At 57.5% G+C, this 16,230-nt stretch overlaps 1 protein-coding gene across 1 annotated transcript in view; it reads left to right on the top strand.

The window, feature by feature from the left end:
* The window catches only part of PLEKHG4 (pleckstrin homology and RhoGEF domain containing G4), a 108,930-nt gene extending 96,186 nt beyond the window's left edge, over nt 1–12,744 (top strand). Inside the window, exons 15-23 of the mRNA XM_054389666.1 lie at nt 2,029–2,278; nt 3,351–3,440; nt 3,986–4,210; nt 5,361–5,531; nt 9,292–9,469; nt 10,510–10,626; nt 10,715–10,984; nt 11,961–12,157; nt 12,703–12,744. Of these exons, the coding sequence (XP_054245641.1) occupies nt 2,029–2,278; nt 3,351–3,440; nt 3,986–4,210; nt 5,361–5,531; nt 9,292–9,469; nt 10,510–10,626; nt 10,715–10,984; nt 11,961–12,157; nt 12,703–12,744 (1,540 nt within the window). The remainder of the gene's footprint in view (nt 1–2,028; nt 2,279–3,350; nt 3,441–3,985; nt 4,211–5,360; nt 5,532–9,291; nt 9,470–10,509; nt 10,627–10,714; nt 10,985–11,960; nt 12,158–12,702) is intronic.
* The last annotated feature ends 3,486 nt before the right edge of the window (nt 12,745–16,230 follow it).

Genomic DNA, 16,230 nt, shown 5'->3' with positions numbered 1-16,230 from the left:
GAATAAAAAAATCAATGGCAGAGATAAGAAATGGATGCTGGATTTGGGGGGGAACCACAAAACTCTTCCACTGCTTCTGCTCTGAGTAGGATGGCTGGGGACAGGGAAATCCTCTGGTAGCCCAGCATGTGGATGAGAAGCTGGACAGAAGCAGGCAGTGGGAGCTGGCAGCAAATCACAGCCTGGCTGCTGGGTTGCCAGCAGAGCCAGAGAGGTGATTCTGCCTCTTTGCTCTGCTCTGCTGAGACCTCACCTGCAGTGCTGTGTGCAGGGCTGGAGCCCTCAGTATAGGAAGGACATGGAGAGGGGCCAGAGGAGGGCCACAGAAATGATCAGGGGTTTGGAACAGCTCTGCTCTGAGGACAGGCTGAGGGAGCTGGGGGTGTTCAGCCTGGAGAAGAGAAGGCTCCAGGGAGACCTAATAGCAGCCTGTCAGTACCTAAAAGGGGCCACAGGAAGGATGGAGAGAGACTGTTTGCAAAGGCCTGCAGGGACAGGACCAGGGCCAATGGCTTCAAACTAGAGCAGAGCAGATTGAGATTGGATGTGAGGAACAAGTTCTGTACTCTGAGGGTGGTGGAACACTGCAACAGGTTGCCCAGGGAGGTGGTTGAGGCTCTATCCCTGGAGATACTCAAGGTGAGGCTGGACAGGGCTCTCGACAACCTGCTCTAGTTGGGGATGTCCCTGCTGAGTGCAGGGAGGTGGAACTGGGTGAGCTTTGGAGGTCCCTCCCTGCCCATTCTATGATTCTATGTGACAGGGACCTCATGGCAAGGGATGAAGCTCAGAAGACAGGAGGATGACTGCTTTGGGAGCCAAGGCTGCCTTGAGAAGCACAGCAGTCATCCTCCTGTCTTCTGAGCTTCATCCCTTGCCACGAGGTAGGAACAGCCATGGACACTGAGGCAGTCCTGCTGCTGGATCTTCTGGCCAGCTGGCCTGGGGGAAGCTGAGAGGCAGGGCAGGCAGCAACACCTCAGAGTGGTTCATGTTTGGTGCTGCACTGCCTCGCAGTGGAAAGCTTGAGTGGATCTGAGTGATCCATTCAGAGGAGCTGCTGGGTGCTGAGGAAGCCACACCAGGTCTGGTTCCCCACTCATCTTGACTGGGACAAACCCAACAGCACCTGGCTCCACAGCTTGGGTTCCTCCAGGGCTAACATCATCCCCCCAGCATCCACAGTCACCAGGCTGACTGACTCCTCCTCACAGAACTTCTGATTTCTGCTCTCCTCTTCTTTCAGGAGTGCAGCCTTCTGTGGGATAACCTTTTGTGTGATGAACAGGGGCTGGGGGGGCTCAGAGGTGTGTGTCCTGCTGAGCTTGGGTCAGGACCATAGCCAGCCTGGCTTGCTGAACAAAAAGCCTAACAAAGTCCTTGGATCAGCTGTGAGCTTTATCAGTGCTCATAGAATCAAAGAAGAGTAAGGGTTGGAGGGGATCTCCAGAGATCATCCAGAGCAGGGTCACCCAGGGCAGGTCACACAGGAATGCATCCAGGTGGCCTTGAAAGTCTCCAGAGAAGGAGACTCCACAGTCTCTCTGGGCAGCTTGCTCCAGGCCTCCAGCACCCTCACACCAAACAAGTTTCTTCTCCTGTTGTTGTGGAACCTCCTGGGTTCCAGCTCATACTCATTGTTCCTTGTCCTGTCACTGGGCACCACCCAAAAGGAGCCTGGCACCTTCATCCTGACACTCATCCCTCAAGACATTTACAGACATTGATCAGATCCCCTCTCAGCCTTCTCCTCTCCAGACTAAACACCCCCAGGGCTCTCAGCCTAACAGGGATGTTCCTGTCCCTTCATCATCCTCATAGCCTCCATTGGACTCTCTCCAGCAGTTCCCTGTCCCTCTTGAACTGGGGAGCCCAGAACTGTACAGGGTACTCCAGGGGCAGACAGCTGGGCTGAGGGATCACCTCCTCCTCCGTGCTGGGCCTCCGGGAGCACTTCCCCAGGAGCTGTGGCTTTGCAGGCAGCGCTGTCCTGCCACAGCCCCACGCTGGCTTTGTCTCCCCTTGCAGCAAGCTGCGGCACATCATCGACGAGATGGTGACCACGGAGCGGGAGTACGTCCGCTCCCTCTGCTACATCATCGACAGCTACTTCCCCGAGATGGAGCGACCGGACCTGCCCCAGGATCTGCGCGGCAAGCGCAGCGTCATCTTCGGCAACCTGGAGAAGCTCTACGACTTCCACAGCCAATACTTCCTGCGGGAGCTGGAGAGCTGCTGCAACCACCCCCTGCGCGTCAGCCACTGCTTCCTGCGCCACGTAAGCCCCGCGGCTGGGCTGGGGCTGGGCTCCGCCGGGCTGGGCTGCGCTGGGCTCCGCCGGGCTGGGCTGGGCTGGGCTTGCTGTGGACCTTTGCCCAGCCCTCCCCAAACACTGGGCTGCAGCTCAGCACTGCGCGGTTCTTTGGGAAGCAGAATCCCAGAGTGCCAGCTTGGGAGGGACCCCAAGGATCATCTTGGCCAAGCTTTCTCGGTGATGGTGGAGTTGCAGTGAGCTGGCCCCAGCAGCCTGGCAAGCTGAGCATTAAAAGTGCCCAGTGCAGGGGACTCCAATGCTTCCCCTGGGAGGTGATTTCAGTGTCTGGCAGTGCTTAGGAGGAAACATTTCCTTCTGGAGTCCAATGGGAATCTCCCCAGCAGGAACTTGTCCCCAGCACCCTTTGTCTTTTCCATGGGACTCCTTGTACCAGGGGAGTCTCCATCCTTGCAGCCACCCTTTATGCACTGCTCCACAGTGATAAGGTCTCCCCTAAGCCTTTTCCTCTCAAGGCTGGACAAACCCAGCTCTCTCAGCCTGAGTGGGGTCAGTTTGTCCCCTGGCAGCTCAAATGCTTGGTGGGACTGGGATGGCTTTGCAAGGCTCTTTGCCTTTCCTGTTGCTGTTTGCTACCAAAGAGACACTGCCAGGGAGGCCAAATGTCTGCTCCTTAAAGCCCACCTGCCTCTGCAGGGACATCCTCACCCTGGCTTCTCTCTGTGATGTCCATGTGGAATGACTTTGAGCGGAGAGGTGCAGACCTGCTGCCCTCACTGCAAAGGGCTGCTGGGGAGAAGCATGGAGCACTGGTCTTGAGCTCACCTGCTCCATGCATTTGCTGCTACCAGCTGAACAGTTTCTGTTGGGCTATTGAGGGAGCAACAGGACAGTGGGATGAAAAAATCCTAACTACTGCAGGAGCAGGAGGAGAAGAACATTCCCAGGAGAAAAGTCACTCCTGGTATCTCCCAGGAGCAGCCTGTCCAGGACTACTAGAGTGAGGCAGCCAAGGGCATGGCTGTCACTGTGAGCAGACTGTGGCTCACAGGGTGCTGGGGGTGGCTGTGTCTTGCAGAAGGACCAGTTTGGGATGTATGCTCTGTACAGCAAGAACAAGCCCAAGTCGGACGCGCTGCTGGCCAGCCACGGCAACACCTTCTTCAAGGTAGGTCCCAGCACCTGCACCACCCTTGGGCTTCCTGATCTTCCCAGCTGGAGGCCCAGCACAGCCTCTTCTCCTGGCACAGCTCTCTGCTGGCATTGGGGGGTGGAGTGGGGAGGGTAGTGAGTGGAAGGGAGCCCAGCACACAGAGTCACAGAACCACAGAATCACCCAGGCTGGAAAAGAGCTCAGAGATCATCAAGTCCAACCTATCACCCAACACCTCCTGACAGCTGAACCCTGGCTCCAAGTGCCACATCCAAGCTTTTTTTGAACACCTCCAGGGGTGGTGACTCTACCACCTCCCTGGGCAGCACATCCCAGTGGCCAATTACTCTTTCTGGGAAGAACTTTCTCCTCACCTTGAGCCTAAACTTCCTCTGGCACAGCTTGAGGCTGTCCACAGCAGGACTGCTCCTGCTTCCCTCTTCCTTGTGGAGCAAACAGCACATCCCAGGCAGGAAAGCTCAGGGGGGGGGCAGGAGGGAGGGAGTTCACCACAGGGCTCTGCACAGGAACTGCTGCCCTCACTCCGCTGCCTTTCTCAGTTCAAGCAGGTGCAGCTTGGGGATAAGATGGACCTGGCCTCCTACCTGCTGAAACCCATCCAGAGGATGAGCAAATACGCCCTGCTCCTGAAGGACCTCATCAAGGAGTGCAGCGAGGCGCAGGAGCAGGAGCTGGGCTACCTCCGCGCCGCGGAGGAGATGGTGAAGTTCCAGCTCCGCCATGGCAACGACCTGCTGGCCATGGATGCCATCCGGGACTGTGATGTAAGTCCTGGTGTCCTCCCCCTCTCTAGACCTGGGGTCTTTGGATGGGATGGTGAGCACCACCACGCTCCCCCCACTCAGATTCCCACAGCAGCCAGGGTGCTGACGGCCAGCACAGGGAAAAGGGAACAGGAGAGTTTGGAGGTCTCCTTGGTCACAGGCAGCCTGCATGGTGGGACTTGAGCTGGGTGAGCTGCTTGTCACGCTCCCAGATGCTTGCTGGTGAGGTGAGGCAGACTGACAGCCCTTGCAGGTGGTGTCCTGCAGGCTGCTGTGAGCCCTTTCATCTCTTCTGAGCTGGTGAGAAGACTCTCAGGCAGATTCTTAGAGTCACAGGCTGGTTTGGGAAGGGACCTTTCAAGGTCATCAAATCCAACCTTGCTGCACTCAGCAGGGACATTTGCAGCCAAAGCAGGTTGCTAACAGCCCCCAGACAACCTCACCTGGAATGGTTCCAGCCATGAGGCAGCTCCCACCTCTCTGGGCAACCTGGGCCAGGCTCTCCCCACCCTCAGTGTCAAACATTCCTCCTTTCTCTCCACCTTGAATCTCCCTCTTCCATTTCAAATCCATCATCCCTACCCTGACACAAAAGGCCCTGCTCCAAAGACTCTCTCAATCTGACAAGTCCCCTTTTCCAAGATGGAATTCAAACTGATGGTGATGTCCCAGGGCTAGGCCAAAATCAGCTAGGTGGGACTTCATGGAGAGGCATGAGGAATGCAGCACTGGAGCAGGAGAAACCCCACAGCTCAGGCTGGAGGAAGATGGACCTGAGGCAGGGAGAACTGCCTGCCTGCCCCTGCCAGTTTGACAGAACTCCTTTCCTCTTCAGCTCTCCCTTTCCCCTTGTGGGAGTGCTCTGCCTAGTGCCTGCAGTTGCCACCCCACAGGTTTGTCCCAGATCTGCAGAGGGTGACAGCAGAGGGCCACGTGTGGGCTGTGCCTGGGGGAGAGGTGCAGCTGTCCCCTGAGCTCTGGGCCCCTTCCAGCCTGGCACCGTGGCCTCTAGCAGTGCCACCTGGCCCTGCCTCTTCAGGAGCCCTTCTAACGTGGCAGAGAGCTGCTAGGCCACAGCCCTGTAGTCCCCCTGCTCTCTAGCCTGGCCCTGGTGCTGCTGGGGTCTTAGCAGGCTTCCCCCTGTGTGCAGGTGAACCTGAAGGAGCAGGGGCAGCTGGTGAGGCAGGACGAGTTCACCATCTGGCTGGGCCGCAGGAAGTGCCAGCGACACGTCTTCCTCTTTGAGGACCTCATCCTCTTCAGCAAGCCCAAGAGGATCGAGGGTGGCTTTGATGTGTACATCTACAAGCGTTCCATCAAGGTAAGGGCAGCCCTGCAGCTCCCCCTTGTGCACCAGGGAGGTTCCCCCACGGATGCAGGGCTCTGGACAAGGCAGCAGGAGGACCTTCAGCAGCAGAGCTGCTCCCACCAGTGCTAAGCCTTCTCCAAGCCACGCTGTGAAGCCAGAAGTGAATACTGCTTCCACCAGGTAGTGCTGGGAAATGTGGGGCCAGGATCCTCTGGGGGAGGAAGGGCAGTGTGTGTGTGGCAGGCAGGTGGTGCTGGCTCTGGTGAAGCACTGGGAGTTAGGTGCCTGCAGTGTTACTGCTCAGCTGTGGCCACCCCTGCGCCTGTCCAGACCCTCAGGCTCCATCCTGTTGGGGCTGCTGAGCTGGGGACAGCTCTGACACAGGGCACAACCAGAGTTTTCCCTTTCTGCTCCTGCTGGAGCCCCACTTCATAGAAACACAGAATGGTAGGGACTGCAAGGGAGTTCTGGAGAATGAGTCCAACCCCCCTGCCAGAGCAGGGGCACCCAGGGCAGGTCACACAGGAACACAGCCAGGTGGGTCTTGGAAGTCTCCAGAGAAGGAGACTCCACAACCTCCTTGGACAGCTTGCTCCAGGCCTTCAGCACCCTCACACCAAACAAGTTTCTTCTCCTGTTGTGGTGGAACCTCCTGGGTTCCAGCTCATACTCATTGTTCCTTGTCCTGTCACTGGGCACCACTGAGAGGAGCTTGGCACCTTCATCCTGACCCCCACTCCTCAGCTATTGACAGACATTGATCAGATCCCCTCTCAGCCTTCTCCTCTCCAGACTAAACACACCCAGGGCTCTCAGCCTTTCTCCACCTCAGAGCTGTTCCAGTCCCTTCATCATCCTCATAGCCTCCACTGGACTCTCTCCAGCAAGTCTCTGTCTCTCTTGACCTGGGGAACCCTGAAGTGGACACAGCATTGCAGCTGTGGTCTCAGCAGGAGCAGAGCAGAGAGGGAGGAGAACCTTCCTTAGCCCTGCTGGCCACACTTTCCTTGCTGCTTTCTGAGTTGATTCTCCTGAAGGCCTGGAGAAAGTCATATGAGGAAAGGCTGAGGGAGCTGGGGGTGTTCAGCCTGGAGAAGAGGAGGCTTGGAGGGGACTTTATCACTCTCTACAACTACTTAAAGGAAGTTGTAGTCAGGTGGGGGTCAGGCTCTTCTCCCAGGCAGCTAGGGACAGGACAAGAGGGTATGGTATGAAGCTGTGCCAGGGGAGGCTTAGGTTAGATATTAGGAAGCAATTCCTCCCAGCAAGGCTGATTAGGCCCTGGGATAGACTGCCCAGGGAGGTGGTGGAGTTGCCATCCCTGGAGGTCTTTAAGAAAGGATGGGATGTGGCACTGTGGTGGGTTGAAAATTGCCCCCAGCTCCCTCAGCATTAAATTTGCCAGCCCAGCCCAGCTGGAAGGAAATGAAGCTGTGTTGACCAGCAGAACTCCAATCTACAATGAAATGCCATGGATATGGAGAGAACACACAGAATTTACAATACATACAGGGATTTACAGTTGAAAAACCAGCACAAGAACCCCCTCCTGGCCAAAAACCAGGGGAGCTGCTAACAGCTTCCCACTCCCTGCCCCCTCTCCTTACCTCCCCTCTGAACACAAAGGGCCAAGAGGAAAGAGCAGAGGGTTGGTAGAACTTAGCCAAAAGAATGCAGCCAAGGTCAAGCTGAAGCACAAAGTTAAGGTTTCCCAGAGTGAAGAAGCCAAAAAAAAAAAAAGGAAGATTTTTTTTTACCAAACTAATTCCTATGGGAGATATCTCTCCAATGGGATTGTTTAGAACTTCTCTCTCCAATCTGAATCTCCCCACTTCTACTTTTGCTCCATCCCCCCCAGTCCTATCACTCCCTGACACCCTCCAAAGTCCCTCCCCAGCTTTCTTGGAGCCCCCTTCAGATCCTGCAAGGCCACCAGAAGGTCTCCTGGGAGCCTTCTCCTCTCCAGCCTGCACAACCCCAACTCTCTCAGGCTGTCCTCAGAGCAGAGCAGCTCCAGCCCTCTGCTCCTCCTCCTGGCCCTTCTCTGGACACCTTCCAGCCCCTCCAGAGCCTTCCTGGAACAGAGGCTCCAGCACTGGACCCAGAGCTCCAGGTGTGGTCTGAGCAGAGTGGAGCAGAGGGGCAGAATCCCCTCCCTGGCCCTGCTGGCCACACTTCTGCTGCTGCAGCCCAGGCTCTGCTTGGCTCTCTGGGCTGCAAGTGCTGACTGCTGGCTCCTGCTGAGCTTCTCCTCCCCCAGCACCCCCAAGGCCTTTCCTTCAGGGCTGCTCTCCAGCCAGTCCCTGCCCAGCCTAGGGCAGTGCTTGGGATTGCCCTGACCCAAGTTGCACTTGGCCTTGTTGAACTTCATGAGGTTGGCTTGTGCCCAGCTCTGCAGCCTGTGCAGGTCCCTCTGGATGGATCCCTTCCCTCCAGCCTGTGCAGGTCCCTCTGGATGGATCCCTTCCCTCCAGCCTGTGCAGGTCCCTCTGGATGGATGCCTTCCCTCCAGCCTGCGCAGGTCCCTCTGGATGGATCCCTTCCCTCCAGCCTGTGCAGGTCCCTCTGGCTGGATCCCTTCCCTCCAGCCTGTGCAGGTCCCTCTGGATGGATCCCTTCCCTCGAGCCTGTGCAGGTCCCTCTGGCAGGATCCCTTCCCTCCAGCCTGTCTGCTGCACCATACAGCTTGGTGTCATCAGCAAAGGGTGCACTCAATGCCAGTGCCCAAGTCACCAGCCACGATGTTGAACCAGACTGGTCCCAGTACTGATCCCTGAGGGACTCCCCTTGTCCCTGGCCTCCACTTGGACAGTGACTCATTGTCAGCCACTCCTTGGGTGCAGCCATCACAAGGGTCTTAAACTAGTTGTACCAAAACAATCTCTCTTCTCACTTCCTCGGGCTGGAGATACTTCTGCTGGCTTCTGCTTGACCTTGGCTGCATTGTTTTGGCTATCAGAGGGCTGGAGCTGCTCTGCTCTGAGGACAGCCTGAGAGAGTTGGGGTTGTGCAGGCTGGAGAGGAGAAGGCTCCCAGGAGACCTTCTGGTGGCCTTGCAGGATCTGAAGGGGGCTCCAAGAAAGCTGGGGAGGGACTTTCTTAGGGTGTCAGGGAGTGATAGGACTGGGGGAGTGGAACAAAGCTGGAAGTGGGGAGATTCAGACTGGATGTGAGGAAGAAGTTCTTCCCCATGAGAGTGGTGAGAGCCTGGAATGGGTTGCCCAGGGAGGTGGTTGAGGTCCCATCCCTGGAGGTGTTTGCAGCCAGGCTGGATGAGGCTCTGGCCAGCCTGATGCAGTGTGAGGTGTCCCTGCCCATGGCAGGGGGGTTGGCACTGGATGAGCCTTGAGGTCCCTTCCAACCCTGACTGATGCTATGATTCTAACAACTCTTTCTCTTGACCCTTTTGTGTGCAAAGGGATAAGCGGGGACAGGGAGGGAGAAGCTATTAGCAGCTCCTGGAGGCTTTGACTTGGGGGGGGGGGGGTGTGTGTCCTTGTGCTGTTTATCAATTGTAAATCCCTGTAAATATTGTAAATATTGCATCTTTGGTCCATATTCATTGCATTCCACTGTAGGTTGTAGTTTTGCTTATAGACAGCTTCCATTTGCTTCCACCTGAGCTGCTCTGGCGAATTTAATGCTGGGGGGGTGGTGGGGAATTTCCAACCCAGCACATTACGTAGGTCACAGGCTGGACTGGGTGATCTCAAGAGGTCTTTTCCAGCCGCAATGATTGATTCTGTGGTGGCTCTCTCCCCCCTGCTGGCAGACTGCAGACATTGGGCTGACGGAGAGCTGCGGGGACAGCGGGCTGCGCTTCGAGATCTGGTTCCGGCGCCGCAAGTCCAGCGACACCTACATCCTCCAGGCCAGCTCAGCTGACACTAAGCAGGCCTGGACCAGTGACATTGCCAAGATCCTGTGGCAGCAGGCAGCCCGCAATAAAGGTGTGGCTCCTTCCCGGGGCGTCTCTGCCGCCCAAGGTGCGGGAGCCCTCCGGAGGTTTGGAGCCTGCGCAGCGAGCAGCTCTCTCTGCTGGCATGCAGCCCCCTGCTGGCCTGCAGCCCCAGGAGCATGCGCTGGGCTTGGCTGGCCATGGCCCTCTCCTGCCCCTCAGCCTTGCCCCTCAGGAGCTTACAGTCACAGAAGGGTTTGGGTTGGAAGAGACCTTTAAGATCGTCAGGTCCAACCCAGCGCTGCCAGGGCACCACCAAACCCTGGCCCTCAGCACCACGTCTCCACGGCTTGGAAACCCCTCCAGGGATGGAGACTCTAACACTGCCCTGGGCAGCCTGGGCCAGGCCTTGACAACCCTTTTGGGGGAAGAAATTGTTCCTCATGGCCAATCTAAACTCCCCCTGGTGCAACTTGAGGGCATTTCCTTGCTCCTGTCTTGTTGCCTGGGAGAAGAGTCTGACCCCCCACCTCACCCCAGCCTCCTTTCAGGGAGCTGTAGAGAGCCAGAAGGTCTCCCCTCAGCCTCCTTTTCTCCAGGCTGAACAACCCCAGGCCCCTCAGCTGCTCCTCACGAGAGTTGTGCTCTAGACTCCTCACTGCCCTTCTCTGGGCACGCTTCAATGTGCCCGGTCCAAGCTCTGTGTGGCCATAGACACCCACCTGGATTCCATGAGAGAATCAGGAGATGCCAATCCTGTGAGCTTGGGCTGTGCTCCTGAGAGGCTCCCTGCTCTCCTAGGCTGCTGCTGGAGTAGCATCTGCCTGAGTCAGGCTGGCTGGGTCCCTCCTCTCCACCCCAGGCTTCCCGCTTGGCAGGACTCTCGCAGGTGGCATGGCACCGAGCTGCTTGCTTGGCCAGAGCAGGGCATGACTGCTTGTCCCTGGAGCCCCCTCAGGGCAGGGGAGCAAGGAGGGGACAGAGCTAAGCTCAGTGGGTCAGAAGCAGCCCGGCCCAGAGGCTCTGTGGCCTGGGGCTGCAGGGAGGGTTGGGCCAAGCTGACGCCGTGGCTGTGGGTTTCCTCCCCTCCAGAGATCCGCATGCAGGAGATGGTCTCCATGGGGGTGGGCAACAAGCCCTTCCTGGACATCAAACCCAGCGAGGCAGCCATCAATGACCGTGCTATCGATTACATCATGAAGGGCAGAGGTAGGTGCCAGCCCTGCCTGCCCCCTTTGCCCGCCCTCAGCTGGCCAGGCCTGGTGCTGAGGACGCTCTCGGGGCTGTTTCCCGGCAGGTGCCAGGACCAGGGCGTCCATCGCGGTGTCCCTCTTCGACCATTCCAACCCCTACAAGAGGACGCAGGCACAGCTCTCCGCCGGCAGCACCCCTGCTGCCTACAGCCCTTCCTCCTCCTCTTCCTCCTTGCTGGGACCCCTCAACCTCCACATGTACCTGGACCAGGCTCTGCTGCCAAGCGTCCTGGCCCCCAGCCGCCCCTTCGATGTCGGCGCCTGCATCGAGGAGGATGAGCTGGAGCATGAGACCAGCAGCCAGCCCTCGCTGAGTACGTGTGCCACGGGGTGGGAGGCCTGGCCCTGCACCACACCAGCCTCACAGCAGGCCCTGGCTCGTGCCCATGCCCCTTCCTGTGCCAGCTCTGTCTTTGGCTTTCACGGAGGGAGCTCCCTGGGGATGCAGGGGTTGGGTGGATGCCCACAGATTTGCAGCATCCCCGCGGCGGAGGCTTGGTGCCACATACTGGCCTTGGAGACAGCTGCTCCTGGCTCTGCCCCTCTGCTGTGAGGTGCTCTGCCCCTTGCCCTCACCAGCTTGGTCCACTGACCCCTTGTCTTCTCCTCTCTGGCCTTCCCTGCCCAGTCTATACCCATCTTCAGCCTCCCTTGGTGCCCGTCCCTGGGTTATCTCATTGCCTGCAGCTTTGAGAGAGGCCTAGGCCAGGAGCATGGCTTATCTGTGGGCTACTGTGGCCAGCACCTCTGCAAGCAGATCCATTAGGATCTGGATGATTAGAGGATGAGCAGAGGGCTGAAGCACCTCTCCTATGAGGACAGCCTGAGAGAGTTGGGGTTGTGCAGGCTGGAGAGGAGAAGGCTCCCAGGAGACCTTCTGGTGGCCTTGCAGGATCTGAAGGGGGCTCCAAGAAAGCTGGGGAGGGACTTTAGAGGGTGTCAGGGAGTGATAGGACTGGGGGGGATGGAGCAAAAGTAGAAGTGGGGAGATTGAGATTGGATGTGAGGAAGAAATTCCTGCCCAGGAGGGTGGTGAGAGCCTGGCAGAGGTTGCCCAGGGAGGTGGTGGAAGCCTCCTGCCTGGAGGTGTTTGCAGCTGGGCTGGAGGTGGCTGTGAGCAACCTGCTGTGGTGTGAGGTGTCCCTGCCCATGGCAGGGGGGTTGGAGCTGGCTGAGCCTTGAGCTCCCTTCCAGCCCTGACAGTTCTATGATATCAGAGGTCATGGTGGGCACAGAATGGGTTGGGAGGAGCCCTTTAAAGAGCAGAGCCCCCTCCCTCTCTCCCCCCAGCCACGGAGAGCTCCGAGTCCTCGCACTGCCTGTCGGGCAGCGGCTCCAGCGGCTCCGACAGTGGCTGCGTCTCCAGCATCCCTCAGGAAAGCTTCTGCGAAGACCTGGGCTCTCCACCCTACATCCCCCTGGGCCCCCAGCACCGTTCTGCCATGGAGGAGAAGCCCAGGTTCCCCAACAGCCAGTACATCTCTGCAGTAAGTGCTGCTGCTGCTGCTGGCCACAGCTCTCTCTTCGCTCTGCCTGGTCCTGTCTCCCCGGCTCCGGCTGCTGCCGCTCGCAGGGGAGCTGAAGATGCTGCTCTGGGGCTCGGGGTGATGGTGGGGAAGTGACCTCTCCCCTCTCACAGAGACTCAGCTCCTCTGGGGCAGGTGAAGGCCCCTCTCTTGTGAGAGCCCTCCCCCTGCCGTGGCCAGGATCCTTGAGGAGAGGCACTGGAAGGGACCTGCAGTGCTGGAGGCTGCGGACAGGAGCTTTAGTGCACAGAGCCCCTGCAGGGAGCGTGGAGCAGCCCCTCCCGGGATGGTTGGGGCTCTGCTACAAGTGCTGCTGAGCTCCTTTCCTGGCAGCAGGGCTGGGGCCTCTTCTGGGGGAGCAATGAGCTGGAGGAGCAGGAACCTGTCGCTCTGAGATGTCAGCAATGTCTCCTCTTTAGGTTCCTGGCAGCTCTCAGCCTCTTCCCCCTGGGTTGTGTGCTGCTGTGCTCTAACCCTGTACTAATGCTGGCTTCTCTCCTCTGCAGAAAGCAGGCCAGGTCACCATAAGCCCCTCGACAATGGTGTGAGCCCCTCTGCACACCTTGCCCGCCTCAGGAAGCGCAGTTGTTGTAAGTAGCCCCCAGCAGGGGATTTTCCAGCAGCTCTTGAGTGCTGCTCAGGTTTGTCAGGAGGACCTCACCCTCTCTGCTTCTCCGTGAGAAGTTTTGCCACACTCAGTCCCTGACCCTGTCTCTGAGGCTCTGGTTTAATCTGCTTAGAGGAGAGCAGCTCCCATGGAGATGGCTTCCACAGAGCCCTCGTCTTAAACAGGCTTCTGCTGCTTCAAGCAGGAGCAAACTGAGCAAAAACCCTTTCAGGTAGCAGAGGCTCAAGCACCTCCCAGTCCTCAGTGCCCAGACAAGCTGCTTCCCTCTGTGTGCTGCCCACCTCTCTAACCACTAATCTGTTTCTCATGGCTGGTGGCCAAAATCCTGCTCTTCCTTTCCCCCCTCTGAAGTGCCCTGGGGACTCCCTGGTGTTCTCCCCAAGCTGGGTTGATCCTGCAGCTTCCTCTCAACCTCTGGGGGAAGCTGCACATCACAGGCAGAGGAACCTCCTAGGTCATGCTCAGTGTGTGTCCCAGGGGAGCTGGCAGATGTTGCTCCTGCTCTCTGGAGCATGCCTCACCTGCAAGGAGATCACTGCTGAGAGCTGAGCCCTGGTCACCCCTGCCTGCACATGTGGGTGGCAGCCCTTGGGCAGCTGTCCTGGGGCCCACTCAGACTGACCTGCTTCTGGCTCAGCTTTTCCCTCTCTCTCCTAGGTCTGAGGAGCAGCAGAGGGGTTTGAAGATGAGGCAGGCAGGGCTAGGGGTGCTCAAGGCATGGGGTGGCAGCTTTGGCACTCTGGGGGTGGCCTGTGACCTCCAAGTGCCAGGGCTCAGATAAACCCAACCAGCTGTGGTTAACATTTGAGACCCAGACCTTTCCTAGGAGGGAGGGGACACAGGCAAAGCTTTTGCAGGGGCCACAGAGGCAGTGGGGTTGGTGGCTCAAGCACACAGCCCAGGGGCCAGACCTGAGGGGCAGCTGTGGGGCAGAGCCAGGCTGCTCCTGCCAGGCTGCTCCTGCCAGGCTGCTCCTGCCAGGCTGCTCCTGCCAGGCTCTCCTCCTTTCCCCATCAAAGCACAGCTCTGACCTGGCTGCTTCCCAGGTGTTTTGCTGGATCCCTGCTGGCCAGGACTTAGAGTGGCTGGGGGGAACCTGCTCCACCCTGGGAGTCCAGCTGGTCTAACCCCATTGCACACTGCTGTCTTCCAGGTTTGAGTGCCATTTCAAACCCCCCCCCACCTGAAGACCCCAAGCCTCTGACCAGCAGGAGGGGAGAATCTTCACCAGGAAGATAAATCCTTTCACACATAACCCTGCAGACAGCCCCAAACCTGACCTCTGGCTGTAGGGAGCAGGTGGGGAAGCCCCAGGAAGATTCCTGGTGGCCACATGTAATAGCTTTGGGTGTTGGATGGGACCTGAGGCAGCCAAAAGTCATTAGCTCAATATTTATGAGTAATAAATAACATAGAGGCTTGGACACAGACACAAAACCCCCCAACCAACCAACCCACCCCAACTCCTGGATTATTTGGACATCTCTGAGCTGTACAGATTTTTGTCCTGAGTGTCTCTGGTCCTGTTTTGTTCTGTGAGCTGTTTTGGGTTTGTTTTGGTTTTTGTGGGTTTTTTTTTTTGTTGTTTTTTTTTTTTGGGGGGTGGGGGGAAGGGCTTGAAGAGACCCTGAGGTATTTAAGAGAAGTAGTATGAAATGTTTCATACTTGAGCTGGAGCCTGGAGATTTAACAGCCTCCCTGTCTTCTAAAGATGTCTATGATAGCAATAATTTATTTTCTTGGCTTTAACACTTCTGGTTTAATAAAAGCAGTTTCATTGTGACATTGAACTCTTCCTTCAGGTGGTGCCTCCAGTGCCTCAGGGCTGAGCTTAGCTCTGGCTTAACTCCCTCTCAGCTCTTGGCTCTCTCTCCCTCTGCCATTCCTGCACTAACCAACTGCAGCTAAACTCTCAGCCTGTTCCCCTGGAGAGGGGGAAGAAGCCCAGGAGGAGGCTTCCCCCCCTGCCACACCCTGCTGGGAAGGCAGAGGTGGAGCAGGGAGTCCAAAGCAGCCAGCAGAGACCTTGCTGGGAGCTGCCTGCCCCAAGGCCCTGGCTCTAGTTGGAGCCACTTAGCTGCAGAGCTGCTGCCTTGTGTCTCTCTGTCTCCAGGGGGTCAGGTTCCAGCTGCAGGAGGTGCAAGGGGCCAAGGCCAAGCTCCAGGGTGGGCCTTGTGACTGCAGCCAGGCTCTTCCCCTCCCAGCTTTTGTGGGGGGCAGAGCTGGCTGCTTGCTTCCCCTCTCCAGGTACTTCACCCTTCCCCTTGGGGCTTGTTTGAGGAGCTTTGGCTGGGGGTGGCACCTGAGCCCAACAGGTTTTGAGCATCCCAGGTGGATGATCAATGCCCTTGGGCTGCAGTGGCACAGGGTCAGGGGAGGTTGGAGGTGCCCTGTGGTCCCAGGTGCCTGCCCTTGAGTAACAGCAGAGCTCCCAGTGTGGCCATGAGACCCCATGAAAAAAATCAGCATTTTTTTGGAACCCAGAGCTCCCTGCTGCCAAGCTCCCCCCTGGCTGCTGCTGCTGCTTTGTGCTGTGGCCATCATCACCTCCCTGAGCTGTGAATGCAGTGCTGCCACCTTTAAGCTGAGGAAGAAGATGGAGCAGGAACAGCTTCAGCTGCCAGTTTGCTTGCTCCTGGCAGAGCCCTGCTGTGACCTGGGCTTGCCCAACCTCACAGCCACCTGAGCTGCCCTTCACCTGACCACCTTCTGGGGTTTTCCTCTTTGACTTTGATACCCTGGGGTCGTTTTTTTTCCCCCCATCTAGTTTGTTCTTTCTTCAGGCAGCAGAGAGAGGCCAACTTGGCACCTCTCTGCCAAACCCCCTGGAGGAGGCTTGGTGCCACATACTGGCCTTGGAGACAGCTGCTCCTGGCTTTGCCCCTCTGCTATGAGGTGCTCTGCCCCTTGCCCTCACCAGCTTGGGCCAGTGACCCCTTGTCTGCTCCTCTCTGTGGGCACCAGGGCCAGGTGGAGATAGATGGCACTGGTTGAAAACACTCTGCTCATGCCAGTGCACCATGGCTCATGTGAAAAGAGGGAGAGAGAGATGGAGATGCAGGGAGAGAGAAAATTCATTCATGCAACAGGAGAGACAGGAAAACTCCTTGCAGTTCTCAAGTTCCAAAGGTTTCTGCATTGCTGGAAAAAAAAAAACCTTTTCAGTAAAAATGTTTACCTGACACTGTGTTGGTTTTGTTTGTTTGCTTGTTTTTTTTTCCCCAAGGTTTGATGGATTTGTCTAATAAAGGATATTTTCTTTATATGAACCTTGTTTGCATGCTGCTGAGATCTCACAGGCTGGGCTGCAGCAGAGCTGGGCACTGAGGTGGACTCTGGAAGTGGCTGAAAGAGCTCAGAGGGTTGTGAATAGTGCTGCAGGGTCTAGTTGGGAGGCCTTGGAGCT

Source organism: Indicator indicator, chromosome 19, assembly GCF_027791375.1.
Source record: "Indicator indicator isolate 239-I01 chromosome 19, UM_Iind_1.1, whole genome shotgun sequence".
In the NCBI taxonomy this organism is placed as follows: Eukaryota; Metazoa; Chordata; class Aves; order Piciformes; family Indicatoridae; genus Indicator; species Indicator indicator.
Note: the sequence above shows the minus strand (reverse complement) of the source record. Positions and strands in the feature narration are given on the sequence as shown.